Source organism: Melospiza georgiana, chromosome 17, assembly GCF_028018845.1.
Source record: "Melospiza georgiana isolate bMelGeo1 chromosome 17, bMelGeo1.pri, whole genome shotgun sequence".
Lineage (NCBI taxonomy): Eukaryota > Metazoa > Chordata > Aves > Passeriformes > Passerellidae > Melospiza > Melospiza georgiana.
The window spans coordinates 13,557,488-13,572,195 of NC_080446.1; the positions used below are offsets into that span (position 1 = coordinate 13,557,488).

General features: G+C 48.8%; 1 protein-coding gene across 1 annotated transcript in view; it reads left to right on the forward strand.

Moving 5' to 3' along the window:
- Positions 1 to 3,472: 3,472 nt before the first annotated feature.
- MMP24 (matrix metallopeptidase 24) overlaps positions 3,473 to 14,708 on the forward strand; it is a 42,497-nt gene continuing 31,261 nt past the window's right edge. Inside the window, exons 1-4 of the mRNA XM_058035996.1 lie at positions 3,473 to 3,571; positions 5,953 to 6,101; positions 12,147 to 12,263; positions 14,263 to 14,567. Of these exons, the coding sequence (XP_057891979.1) occupies positions 3,473 to 3,571; positions 5,953 to 6,101; positions 12,147 to 12,263; positions 14,263 to 14,567 (670 nt within the window). The remainder of the gene's footprint in view (positions 3,572 to 5,952; positions 6,102 to 12,146; positions 12,264 to 14,262; positions 14,568 to 14,708) is intronic.

The window sequence follows — 14,708 nt, forward strand, 5'->3', positions numbered from 1 at the left end:
CACAGCCTGTGGAGAAAGGGGTCAGTGGCCCAAATGTGTGCTTTGGAAATCAGAGCTGGGTTCCTAAATCCCCTTGGGAGTCTCTATAATAGACCTGTGGTGGCTGAGGGATGTACATGGGAAGGGTTTGGCAGCCTTGAGCTGGACTTGTTGATGCTCTGAGCTCTGTTGTGTGTGGGAGCCTGTTCCTTTCCCCTTGCCCAAGGGCAGAGTGTTGGTGAGGGCTGGAGTTGGAGGCTGTGTGTGCCCCCAGAGCCGGTACTGTGGGGCTGCAGGTGCTCCTGCCAGCGTGGGCTTGTCTGAGCGGGGCCTTGTGCCTCTTTCAGGTGTCCCTGCTGCAGTCACAGCTGGCCCAAGAGCGACAGCACCACCTGGAGAGCTGTGCAGGGAGCAGGCGGGAGACACAAGGTGCAGAAGGGACCTCCTTGCTTCCTGAACGTCTCAGAGAGGGGCCAGGCTGCAGCTGGATGCCGTCTTAGACTTAGTCAGTAGTTTATGTTTAAAGGTTAGTACAGGTGTAATTGAACCTTTATACAACTCTGTTCCATAGGATTAAGGACATATTTATAGGAAAATAAAGAGTTTATTATGATCATGAATAAACTAAAAGATCTTTGTCAGGGCTATTTACTACCAAGTGCAGACCGATAAATTCCATTATAGTGCATTATATCTGAAGCAACATTGAAGCAATTCCAGTCCAGCCAGCAAAACCAAGTCTTAATTAAAGATTGATGCTACTCACCCAAACCAATGACCATGGGCAAACATTCCTCTCAGCATCAAGGCGTGACCTTGAGGAGCATCCTCACTCCAGGGAGGAATCTGCAGAAGGGAGATGTGTGCCATGAAGCACTTTGGTGAAGGCAGGAGAAAGCTGCCATGTGTGGAGCTTTTTCATTTGTCCTTAGGAAGCTGCAGCCTGTTTGTTCTCAGAATGACAGAATCTCAGGCTGGGGGAGGCTGGAGGCACCTCTGGAGGTCACCTTGCCCAGCCCCTGCTCCATCAGGGCCAGCCAGAGCCGGCTGCCCAGGGTGTGTCCAGGTGGCTTTTGAGTCTCTGCAGGGATGGAGACTCCCCCAGCTCCCCGGGCACCTGCGGCAGTGCTCGGCCACCCTCCCAGTGCAGCAGCGTCTCCTGAGCTCGGAGGGCCCCTCCTGTGGGTCACTCTGTGCCCGAGGCCCCCGGGGCTGTCCCTGGCCCTGTCCCCTCTGCAGCCTCCCCCTGGCTTTTCATGCCCAGGCATGAGATGCCCTGAGCCTGCTCTGCTCCAGGCTGGGCAGTGCCAGCTCTCTCAGCCTCTCCTCATGGCAGAGACGCTGCAGTCCCTCCATCAGCTTCATGGCCCTGTGCTGGACTCTGTCCAGTCTGTCCCTGTGTCCCGTCCTGGCCAGCCCAGCTCTGGGCCCAGCACTCCAGGGCGGCCTCACTGCTGTGGAGCAGAGGGAAAGGATCCCCTCCCTCTGCCAGCTGTGGCACAGCTCCCAGTGCAGCCCAGGACGCTGTTCTGCATTGCTGCAGGAGCACATTGCTGCCCCATGGGCATCCTGGTGTCCAGCAGAACCCTGCCAATCTTCAGGTTTCCAACTGGGTGGCCCCCAGCAGTCACCGCTGCCTGTGGTTGTTCCTTGCCAAGGACAGGACTCAGCACTTGTCATTGAACTGTCCCCCTTGTTGAACTGTCCCTCTGCATGGCAGCACTTCTCTCTGGCAGATCAGCCACTGCTCCTGGTGTGTGGGAGGGCACAGCCTGGCTCCTCACCCAGTTCAGTAACAAAGGTGTCAGGAAGGACTGGGCTCAGCATTGTCCTTCCAGCGTCCTCCGCTAGACTCTGTGCCACTGATCACCAGGGTTCCAAGCAGGTAGAGTCTGTACAAGGCATCTTTGCTTGTACGTATAAATTCAGAAAGAATAGGCCGGATTTACAACAGGAATTTCTGTTCTATATCTTATGTTGGAAAAATTGAATGATCCACGCTCCCTCTCAGTGGTGGTAGGTAAAGTGGTCCTATTGTTGGTGGCAGTGGATGTCACCTGCACAGGAACTGTGCCAGACTGGTGTGACATACTGTGGGAAGGAGCACTCTGAGGGAGGTAAAAGCTGAGCTGTAGAGATCATTCCAAGACTCTTCTTCAAGCCATAGAAGTCCCAGTTTTGTACACCTCCTTTTTTGCAGACAGGACAGAGTGCTGCCCTGAGGAGCCCCCGCAGGGCACACTCATTTCTTGCTGAGCAGAAACGAGTTTAACTCACACCCCCAGGAAGGTTTAACCAGACCTCTGTAGTTCTAGAATTTTGAAAAAAAAGATCAGTTCAGCTTTGTAGTACATTTGGGTCACAGTAAGGATTCTCAGAAGCATCTAAAAGCTCCATGTCAGCTGGCATAGACTGTGTTGTTGAGAGCATAGGGTTGTCCCTGCAGAGAAATACAATGAAGTTTACAGAGCAGAACTGTAGGAGCTCAGGGAGAGTGGGAGGAAGGGGTTCTCTGCCCAAAGTCCTGGCAGGGGCTGGTGGTCAGAGGGGACAGAGGAACAGACTGCTGCCTGCCTCCATCCTCACAATCCCTCTGGTTACACAGTATGGCCCAAATGGAATGTGGGCTTGTCATTCCTATTCCAGGAGAGGGCAGGAAAAAAAGAAAATCAGAACAGAAACAAGAGTGATTTTGCTGGGCTGAAGCAGCAGAGGGAAGATCTTCTGGCTGCTGGTACTGTTCAGTGCTTACCTGGCTAAGAAGAGGCTCCAAGGTGCCAAGCTGCTCCGGGGCAGAATTGGCTGCCTGCAGCAAGGAATTCCCTCCCTGCAAGCAGACCGAACTGCGGGGGAACAGGAGAGAGCTATGATTTGGCCTGGCAGCAGGGAAGGGCTCCTGTAGCCTGTGAGAGATGGGGCTGGTTGTGTAGGTGTCAGGGGGAGTCCTGCTGATCCTGATGTGCTGGAAGTGTCTTGGGAAATGGGGTGCAATTGGAAGGAGAGAGACTGGTGAAGTTCGTGGCTGAGCTTGATCCGCCGCCCGCTACCTCTGGTACATAGCAGTTCATCTGGGAAGGCCTTCCACAAGCTAGAGCTAGTAAATATCTGCACGACACAGCCCTCATTCCCTGAGGAATGTCCCTGCTGACCGCCCGTCCAGCTGTCCCGCTGTCGGCTACCCACAGCCGGTATCACATTCTCTCCGGAGACGGTCACACCGAATAACAGCCTTTCTTAAGAAAACTCTGCATATTTCTTGCAACACGCCGGCCGGTCACGGCGACCCGCGGCCGCACTCCGCGCGGGGCAGCCCCCGGCCGACCGGCAGAGGAAGCAGCGGATTCCGCTGCCCGCCTTCCCTTTCCCTTTCCTCTTTCGCCGTCCCCCTTCCCCCTTCTCCTTCCGGGCAGCCGCGCAGCCGCAGCCGCGGCGCCGGGGCCGGAGCGCTCCGAGCCGCGCTGGTGCCGAGCCGGGCCCGGGCCCCGCCGGGGCCATGGCGCGCTGCCCGCGCCGGGCGCTGGGCGCGGCGGGGCCGCTGCTGCCGCTGCTCTGCGCGCTGCTCCGCGCCGCCGCCGACACCAGCACCGGCCGGGTAGGTCCGCGAGCGGGGCCGGGCGGGGCCGCCGCTGCCACCGGCGTCCCGGGGCCGCGATGTGCGCCGGGTGTCTCGGGGTGGGCCGGAAAGCTGAGCGGGCAGCGGTTCCTCCGCCTCCTCCGCCAGAAGCCTTCCATCATCTCCCGCAGGGCCGGGCTGAGCTCGGGTGTGCGGGCACAGCTCCTCCGCCCGCGCCTCGGCAGGTTGGGACCGGCCGGAGAAGCAGCCGTACTCCTCCTGTGTGATCATAAGCTTCAGTCTCCGGGAGCAGCTTCTCGGGGTGGCCATCGTGTGGTGCCCCGTTCCCGCTGCCGCCTCCGAGTGCGGCCGGGAGCTAAAGGGTATACGCGAGGGCAGCCCCGCTCCGAGCTGTTTTGGTTACTGTGCTCTCGCTGCTCCAGGCGAGCTAATGTTGGTTATAATGAAGTGTCCCAGCATTGTTGTGCTTGTCAGAGGCCAAGGCAGGGATAGCAGATTGTCTTGGAGCAGTTTTGCAGCTTGGCTTTGTCTGAAGCCATTGGTGATGTCTGTGTTTAGTAGCGTTGTATGTGCCCTTGGTGAAATTGGGCATGCCCGGTCCGTGCTCTCGTGTCGCTTCCCTGCCCCACCCGCAGCACTGCCTCCGGCTCTGGGGCTCCTGACACAAGACCATTAGGGAGCTGCTGGTGCACGACCAGAGGAGGCCATGGAGATGTTCCGAGAGCTGGAGCTCCGCTGCTTTGAGCCAGGCCGGGAGAGCTGAGGTTGTTCACCTGGAGACGAAAAGTCTCTGAGGAGACAGTACAGCCCCTTCCAGTGCCCAAAGGGGCTCCAAGAGAGCTGGAGAGGGACTTTGGACAAGGGTCTGGAGGGACAGACACAGGGACTGGCTTCCTACTGCCAGCAGGCAGGGTTAGATGGGATATTGGGAAGGAACGTGAGGGTGAGGAGGTACAGGGTGCCCAGAGCAGCTGTGGCTGCCCCTTCCCTGGAAGTGTCCAAGGCCAGGTTGGACAGGGCTTGGAGCAACCAACAAGACCATAGTGGCAGATGTCCCTCCCTACAGCAGGGGAGTGGAATGAGATGGGCTTCTAGCCCTTCTATGATTCTTTCTCCTGCTTTGGAAGCAGGGCGGTTCCCTCTCCCTAATGGCTTCTGGCATCTCCTTGTTGCCCCAAAGAAACAGGGATTGTTCTCCCACTTTTGCTTCTCCTGACTTGAGCCCCTTTCCTGCTCCTATGTTGTGTTAAGGGAGAGCAAGCATCTTCCCTCCCCCTTCCCTGAGCGATCATGCTGTCAGTGGGAGAGCAGGTCAGGCAGATGATTTACCAGTGCTGATGTGGTGAGGACTGTCCTGTGGGTCACATTGATTGGGGAAATGCTTACAGGATATATGCTGGTCTCATAATAATCCTGGTCTAAGAATTGAATCAACAAGAAGAATGAAGCACTAGGAAGTGTGCACGAAAAGTTATGGAGAAAAGTTCATGAAAACAAGTTTTTATTCTACTGCTATTGTTGTTGTTGTTGTTATTGTTACTTAATGTTCTGGTTTCTCCTCATATCAAAGTGAGGGAGGGGACGACAAGAGAGGAAAAAAATCCTGAATAATTGTATGTTTTCGAAAATGTTGTCCTTAGCATTTTGACAAGTTTGATATGCAGTTTTATCTAAGGCTGCATTTTAGGTGGAGGCAGGGAGAAGGGACAGAACTCCTTGAGGAGAGTTGGCTATTTTCTTGTTCTGACAGTTGGCTAGTATTAGCTATTAGTTGAGGAAACACCCACCTAATCAGGTTGTTTGACTTTTTTGTGTATGTTTTTTGTGTGTGTTTTTTGGTGATTTTGTTGCTGTTGTTTGTTTGTTTGTTTGTTTGTTTGTTTTGGTTCATTTGGGCTTTTTTAGAATTACTCCTGTGTTCGTTTGCAAATGCAAAGGTGAACTTGTGTTTCCAGGGATTTCTCAGGACTGTTAAGCTGTTTTCTTGGAATGATGGTCCAGAGACAGCAGTGTGTAGTGGGCTCTTGGGAGCTTGCTGCTGTGGGGACTGAGGAGTCTTATGGTGGCAAGAGGACAGGGTGCACAGGAAGTCCCTGGAACAACAACAAAGCTTCTTGGGCATTTCTGGTGCTCCAAAGATTTAAGTCTGCCCCAATTACTCAGTACAGATGATGCTCATTTTTAAGTGGCAGGTCTACCTGTCCTGTCAGGACAGGTGATATTAAGCTGGGTCTTCAGCCCTTCCTAGGAATCATCTGATATTACCAAACCTAACCAAAAAAAGAGAGATGACTGAATATTTTGGGCTAGTTTGTCACTTTTTCTTTTGAGGAAATGTTCTGAACTGTTATGTTGAAAAATTACTGTGGCATCTTACCATCTGTTTCTTTCTTTTTCAGGGTTGGTTAAAAACTTATGGCTACTTACTTCCATCTGACAGCCAAATGTCTCCCTTGCAGTCAGGAAAAGCTGTGCAGTCTGCAGTTGCCACTATGCAACAGTTTTATGGAATCCCAGTAACAGGAGTTTTGGACCAGACAACTCTTGAGTAAGATTCATATAGGCTACTTTTGTCTTTCTCTTTCTTAATGCACTGTCATATTTCAGTATGAAATATGTATTTCATACTGACAGTATTTTTTGTGAGTGTGAGGAGAAGTTCTTGTTACTGTTGTTCTTTGAGCAGAGATCCCCATTGCTGGTGCACAATCAAAGCCTGAATCCCGTGAGCTTTTGAAAGTGGAAGACATCAAGGATTTAATTTACTTCCATCTCTGTCTGAATTTAGGTTAAAATTCTGGCTCCATAAATGGCCTCTAATCTATTTCCTAATTAATGGATTTGTTCATCTCCATAGATGTTATTTGTGGAGATCCATAGTTTGAACTGAAGTGAGTTATTGTAGTCTGATGATGGTAGTCAAGGCTGCTTAGCTGCCCACAGTTGCCATTTGTTGGACATTAGATGTTTTCTGCTGGATGTTGGCCATGCGTTGTTGTTGGTGGTCAGGGTTTTGATAGCTCAGATGCATTGGTGTAAATTGCCAGGGCTGGAGGGAATTTGTTTTTTCATCTTCTCTTCAATGTGGGCTCCAAAGGGTGGTGTGGAAGTGGCTCCTTTTCTGGCTGCCGGGTGTTGTGTAGCGGCTGGATCCATCTGCTGTTGGTCTGGGGAGCATCTGCTAACTACAGCAGAATGCAGAGAAGGTCTTACTGAGGCTGTCTGGGGAAAAAAGCATCTCATGGTGAGCAAAAAGAGAAAGTCCGATGGAACTTGCTTGGGCCCTGCCTTGCTACATTAGGAGACCCTTTCAGAGCATGCTCTGCCTGGTTCTTCATCTCTCCTTAGTGGGCGTGCTGCTGGCAAAAGGGGTGTGGTAGCCCAAAAGAAAGGCCATAAAGTAACCAAATTGTTTGTTTGTTTGTTTTGGTTCATTTGGGCTTTTTTAGAATTACTCCTGTGTTCGTTTGCAAATGCAAAGGTGAACTTGTGTTTCCAGGGATTTCTCAGGACTGTTAAGCTGTTTTCTTGGAATGATGGTCCAGAGACAGCAGTGTGTAGTAGTAACCAAAGTAAAGAACAAAGTGGCTTGGTTTTATGCCTTCCAGACTGCAAGAAGAGGGAGAAATAGAAGAAATCAGTGAGTTGGACAGGAGGGGATCATTCTGGGCTGGGACTACCTCTCTAGTGAATGTAGCATTCCCTCCTTTAGCTCACAGGAAAAGCCCCTTGTTCTCCATTGAGGATCAGAGAGAATCCTGTATGCTTTTCAAATGACTTGAAAACAAAGTGCTTTTTAAAGGTGGGGATTTTCCTCTGAGATCTCTTTGCTATTTATAACATGGTTTGTAGGTGAATGCTGAAGCAGAGCCATCGAGCAATGCTCTGTGTGTGCAGTTGGTGTGTAGAAGCTTGGATTTGGGATGCTGATGATTTGGAAAGGGATAGGGAAAGAAGGGGCTGTGATACCGGGGTACTAGTTTGGAAAGTTAAGGAGCTGCTTCTGCTGTCTTGTGGGTGACAGGGGAAGGGTGCAAACTGCAAGTGGGAGTCCCTGCTTTAATAAGTAAAAGTTTTTCTGAAAGAAAGGAAGGTATTGCTCACATTTTAAGACTTTGTATTTATGGGCAGGGCTTGATCAGTGCATGAACACCCAAAGGCTGATGAGTGGAAAACCCAGATGGTTCCCTCTTCTGAAACTCAAGTCTCGAAAGCTTGAGACCTCAGCTCCAACCAAACACTGGTGTGCTTTGGAGGCATGTTGGGTTGCTCTGCCTCCATCTGTCCTGAGTCAGTGGGTCCATATGTTGTATGGCAGGGTAGAATTTGCCTAGAATTTGGATGAAGGGGAAAAGAGGTCCAGATTGCTGTTAGCAGTGAGCCTGTCGTTTGAGCTGGAGGGGCATCTGCCTGGGCTGTGTTGGGCTGTCACTTCCTCAGACCTGGCTGTGGAGGCTGAGCAGGAGGAAGAGAGCTGGCAAGGCAGCCTGCCTCCAAGGGCTCTGAATTACTCAAGCATTCACTGAGCCATTGTTTCAGTCTGTGTTAGGAGTTTTGAGATTGCAATTAGGAATTTTTCTGTCACTTCTGTCAGTGTCATAAGTTCTGTCTCTTTAAAGTGACTTTAAGAATCAGAGTTATTTACACTTACTGTGGAAGGCTAAAGTTTCTTATCTCCTTTCACACATGCCCTCAAATCTGGAGCTTGTTTTTTCCTCCAAGATTGGTACCCAAGCATGTGGAAGCCACCATGCAGGTGCTGCTAGTGGGAGATGAGAAGAAGCATCACCACAGGTGATGCTTTTTAGTACCCAAACGGAAGTTTGAGTGGGGGTCCATTCAGCAGAAGATAAGTAGTTTCCTGTAAAGAGAGCAGGGAGAACACATAAAGCAGCTTCCCCAGACCCTGCAACTGATGATGCCTCAGCAAATCTTGTGTCTGCCTGCAGCTGGTGGGCTGAACTGTGGTTTTGTGAGCAGCTGGGCAAGGAAATAATCCTGGAGCATGCTGGAGAGAAGGCACAATAGTGCTGAACAAAAGTGGTGATTTGTCTCTGTCATGGTCAATCACATGGCCTTAGAAGGAACCAAGAAATGATCTTACTTCTGTTGGAAGCATCTTGTGCTTTGTCTGGAGCTTGTTGTGCAGGTCTGTCACCTTGGGGTGCACCACAGCTGTTTAAAGATACCACTCCCACTGGCTCAAGAGTAGGGGATTGGGAGTGACAGCTCCTTCTCTTTAGGAGAGTCTTGTGAAAGGCTTGGAGCCTGAGCTGGGGAGAGCAGCTGTATCTGGACAAGAACTGGATGTCACTGCTTTTGGAAATTGCTTGTTTCCTGATGCCAAGCAGCTGGAGGAATGCAGTAGTCTGTGCCTCAAGAGTGCCAAGTATAAATTTTGATGATCCAGTGTTAGTGGTGTTCCCATGTAAAAAAAAATAAAGAGAGGGGAATCAAACATAAGTATCTGAATCTTGCTTCAAGTAATTGTCTTTTGTTGTTTCTGATGTGATGATTTCCCCTGGAAATCGAGTGGGGTATCCAAACTGCTCAGTAGAGAATGACTATCATAAAGCTCAGCTACAGATGATTGGCAGCAGCAGCTACAGCTTTGTGGATATTTTGCCACAGACCTGGTCTGCTGAGAGGAGGAGAGATGGCTGCATTTGTACCATGTGATGAGAGCAGGGCCCATATGTCTGGGAAGTAAGCTGAAGCAGGGAACTGATCCAGATAAACATTCTCAGCTTGACATTAGCTCAGGCTGACGACAGCTCGGGTGCTGTTGAGCTCCAACCAGGTAGCTGAGCTCTGTTCCTTGGCTTCACACAGGCAGTATCTGAGCTCTGGAACAAACTGTGAGGGAATATGGGGGTTCAGACAGCCTAAGTTAAATAGGGTATTTATATAGTTTAAATGAGGAGTTAGGGGCCATGGGCAGCATGAGTCTCAGTAGCTCTACCTTGGAAGCTTTGACTCAAGAAGTCCTTGAAGGCCCAGTGGTTGGTATTGCAGCTTCTTCTGGAACAGCCCCATGCTCCTGTGCCTGTACCTGGAGCTGGCAGACAGGCAGGGAATTTGGCTGGTGGAGGGCATTCACTTTCTGTGGGGTCTCTGTGCAGTTCTGGCTTTGATAACAATGGGCTGAGCCATGTGGGGGTGAATTCATGTGGCCAGCTGGGCACAGGGCAAGTGTTGGGAGCTTGGCAAGGTGTTCTTACAGGAAACAGATGCTGAGGTGTGAGGTCCTGCTGGTGTGCCAGCACTGCCCTGGACAGCCCCAGTGACTTCTCTACACATGCAGACTGGTTTGGTAGTACTGCTGTGTTAATTCTTTAACTTCTAGATGATACTGGTAAGTATAAAACAGAAAGTAATTTTCTGACTGTAGTCAGGGCCTGATGATGGTGGTGTTCAGGCTGCTGGAGTTCCCATGAAGCTCAAGAGGTGAAAACCTGATTCAGACTATGGCTTGTGTAAGGTTATGATGAAAACATTGTATCATAACATATGAGTGGAACTGAAAAAGACCCTGACAACTCAGGAGGTAATCTGGGAGAATACGGGTGACAGAAAGCTTGAGGTCTCTTTAGGAAAGTGCTAGAAGCAATGCAAAAGAGCACAAATAAAGGACACTTGGAAAAACACAGTGTGTTCAGGTTGAATTGATATTTCTAAAAGCAAATCTTAGATGTACTGATTTTATTTGAAGGTGGCAGCAGTTGTGTGGGCAAGACAGATCCAATTTCCACAGGTTGCCTGGATTTCTGAAAGATGTACAGTGCTGATAAATGTGAGGTGATGTAAGTGGGGAAGATCTGTGCTGGCTTTATATACACAGCTTGGGTTCTTGTCAGGTACAGTGCAATGTGTATAACAGCTCTCATTTGCTCTGTTCTTGGTGGGGAGACGATGACAGATGACAGCATTGAAATTTATAAGCAACCAGAATGACATACAGGAAGTGGAATCAGGAAAGGGCTGAATGGCTGCCTGAATAGGGAGCAGGTGTGTGTGTTCTGAAAGAATTTTCTGCTGAGGCACAGTGTCTGTGTGTCTGGTTGGTTTTAATTTAAAAGGTGTCCAAAAGTCTTGTAAACCATCTACTGGTGATGGGAGACTCTCCCCTCCTGAAGGTCTGGGATTAATATTTTTTGGTGAATAAGATGTACATTGTTTAGGAACAAGTGTGGACTGCTTGCCATTGGCTGGCTGCAGTTGATGGAGGAGTGTCTGCATTTGGAGGCCAAAAATTGTCCCCTGGATAACCAAGGATGTGGGAGAAACCTTACTGAGGAGGGGGGAGAGAATTTGCTGTCCTGTGAGAAATGGGCCAGCGCTGGCTAGAATGCTTTTCCGTGGCATGTCCTGCAAAGTGTTCTTAAGAGCTTTGTGTCACTTGTCTTTGCCATCAGAGTGAGTGGATCAAATGTATGAAATGCCTGAAGAAGTCCAGTGGCTGAGGCAGTGCCAGTCTGCCTAGGGGGAGGCTCTGGCCAGAGATTGCTTGTGTTGTTCCTGGGCTCTGCTCTCCTGGGATGCACTGCAGAGTCTCAGAGGATGTGACTGGGCACCTGTGGAGACTAGTGCTTGTAGTTCCTCAGCCTCTGCCGTTGTCTCCTTCTTCCCCAGCTGCCACATGCAGTGATGGGCAGATTTGTTCCTCCATAAGCCACTTCTGGCTTCTCTGGAGTGTGTCCACATGAGCAAGTGTAATTTGAGGAACAGTCTATTTCTCCTTGATCCTGTCAGAGAATCATTGAAGGAGAGTCTTGAGTTCATCTACTCTGACCCTCTGCTGAAACAGGGACATCTAGAGCAGGCTGCCCAGGACCATCTCCAGTTGGGTCATGAGTATCTTCAAGGATGGAGATTCTGCCACTTCTCTGGGCAACCTCTGTGAGTGTTTGACCACCCCCAAGCTGCTGTAAGAAAGAAACGAAAGATCTGTCAAGGCTGGAGGTAAAGGAGGTAGGGAAGGAGAGTGGACTTCTGTGATAATACTGCCTGGATCCCTGTGCAAGGGACTTTGCTCTTGCAGTTCACTTGGCAATAGAGACTAGAGTTTCCTGCATCATGAGTGACGTCAAGAGTCAGGGGTTATGGAAGACCTGTTCTGGTCATTCCAGGTGAAAGCCTTAGTTATTATCTGGGAGGGCTGTGTTTGCACTTGTTCAGTTTTACCTAGTGAGGTATGAACTGGATTTTTTTTCAGGCACAGGACACTTTACCAAAAGGAGAGTGGATCCAGTGGGTGATAGGTGAGTTTGATCCCAGGGGACACCCACCTGCAATTTTGATTTGGATCTCTTGTGGCATTATCGTGATTGAGCTCTTGTTGAACATAGGGACTGCCTGATCTGGGCTCTGTGTTTCCACAAGGAAAAGTGAAGTGGCTTTGGTGTGTGGATTGCCAGCAGAGGTGGGTAGCACGGCCCTGTGCAGAGGACAAACCTGACAAAGGGAGGACTGAACCCTTCTTGCTGTCAGCACTGGCCATCTCTCAGAGGTCTTCCAGTCACCCCCTGAGTTGTTTGGAATCTCTTTTCCAAACTCTTAGTGTAGCTTGTTGTTTTGTTCCCTTTACTTGCAGGTGGATGAAGAAGCCTCGATGCGGAGTTCCGGACCATCCCCACCTGCGTCGCAGCCGGAGGAAAAAGCGGTACGCGCTCACTGGCCAGAAGTGGAGACAGAAGCACATAACCTACAGGTACAGCCCCCTCCCTTCCCCTTCTGGATGGGGGAAACGTAGTCTGGACTGGTTTGGCATGCAGAGTTTGTAAGTACTTTTAAATTGAAGCTGGATCCTCCCTGTAATGTCTAGTCTGGGATTTGATTCTCAGAATGTGATAGGGGAGAATACTGTCAGAGCACTGGAGTAACTGAAGAGTGTTATCAAGTCTGTTATTATTTATTAGAAAATAACTGATCAGTAAAGGCACCTGAATTGCAGCCATCAGTTGTGTCATTTTGGTAGAAAAATCTTAGTAAAAGGCCCTTTTTCTTCTGTTAGAAATCTAAAGCTCTAGCCTTTAGATCATGTGTCACCTTTAACAAACCATTAAAGCAAAAGGAACATCAGTGTTTGGGGATGAGATGCTTTCTCCTTCTCCTGATTTGCAACATTTATTTTTGCAGAGGTTTTATTTTTGCTCCTGTAGTAGAACTCTTGCTTTTATCCAGACTTAGGCCAGCTGAGGTTAGGCCAGCTGGGGTGAGCTACAGTGTCAGGGGGGTGTTGCAGAGGGGCAGTTGTTTCCCAGAGGGGTGTTCTGAGTCAGTCAGGCTGTGAGCTTTTGGAAGGCAGTTGCTGAAAGATGGTCAGTGGAGGTTCCTGGCAATAGGAATGTCACTTCAAATTAAAACTAACCCACCTTCTAGTTGAAATTGCAGCCTTTTAAGTTGTTTGGAGGGGGAAAGGAGATTGCAAAAAAGTGAAAATTAGAGATGTAGCCATTAAGAAGATCTGGGTAAGACTAAGACAGAAAGAAGGTGTGTAGTGAAGAGGTAGAAATGTGAGTGACCAGCACAGGAAAAGTACCAGAATGTGTAGGAAAGAACATGATGGTGTGAAGGGAAAGAGGATCAGGGAATGGGGCTCTGTCTCTTCTGCCAAGAATTCTGAGAAAGGAGGAGGATGCTTCAAGTTACAGTGAGGGGCTGCAGAGACTGGGAGGAAGGACTAGTTCTGGGCACTAGTTCAAAGCTTCCACCAATAATAATTGCTTTAACTCAAATTGTAAAGGGACACCTTCTGTATGCAAAGGTCTGAGAATCAGATCCTTCTTCTAACCTTTTTCTGGACCATAGGGGAAAGTGGTATGGATTCATATAAATAAAATAAGTCTTAAGCATATGCATAAGCAAGAGAAGCAGCTTGGCAGATGACTGCACTGCTGCCCTTGTCAAACCAGTAGTAGTTTGGCTTTCCAATTTCAGTATTGTTGTGTGCATTCAAGTGATGGGTGTCTGGATTCACCACTGAATGTGTTACAGTGTGTTTATATTAAATTGAGCCAGCTTCATTAAAGACTGAAAATTGTTCCCATGGCATAGATACTTTATATTCCCCAAGTCAAGTTTAATAGATCATGAAGCTATTATTATGTGCACATGCACAAAACATCTCATGAACAATATTTTTAACATAAGGTTTAGAATTATGGGACATTTAGGTGCAGTTAAATGCCCCTTACTCTCCCCAAACTCTTTATCTTTAGCTCTCATGGACTTGGGCTGCACAAAACTGGCAGAACCATCACCCTTATGACCTCCAGAATATTTTAAGTAGTTTGGAGAATGAAGCAGGTCATATAAGTAAGATTGTGTAGTTTACTGCAAGTTTGTTTCTCAAAATTGTTTCTCAAGTTTGTTTTTTTCATGTAGTAGATTCCGTCTTAGCATAACTTCAGACAAAATCTGAAGTAATTTACATTTTAAAAAAAGTTACTCAGCTGTCTACACCCAGATTTGAAAGGTTTTTAGGAAGTGATCCAAAATCAACCAAAGCATTATGAAGGTTCTTGCTAATAAATGTAGAATTCAGATCAGGGTGGTAGTTCTGTTGGTAACTTTCTTTGTAACAGCCAAACTTTGCATGCACAGAGTAAAAAAACTTCCTGTGGGAAGTTGAAACTGTGTGGTTATGTATTGATAAGTCTCAGATGTGTTCTGCAAATTGAAACATCCCTTCTTTCTCATTCCCACAGTGTACACAACTACACCCCCAAGGTTGGCGAGATCGATACCAGGAGAGCCATTCGTCAGGCCTTTGATGTTTGGCAGAGAGTGACACCACTTACCTTTGAAGAGGTTCCTTACCATGAAATTAAAAATGACAGAAAGGAGGCAGATATTATGATCTTTTTTGCTTCTGGTTTCCATGGAGACAGTTCTCCGTTTGATGGAGAAGGTGGATTCCTGGCTCATGCTTACTTTCCTGGACCAGGAATTGGAGGAGACACTCACTTTGACTCAGATGAGCCATGGACCCTGGGAAATTCTAACCATGATGGTAAGAGTGCAGGTCATCTTTCCCAGCAAGGATAAGTTGGATGCAGACACACTGACAGGCTTTCAACTAGAAAGTATTTGCTTGGTGGAGCTTTCACCTCCCATACAGTGGTTCAGGTGCTTTCTAAATACATATTCTATC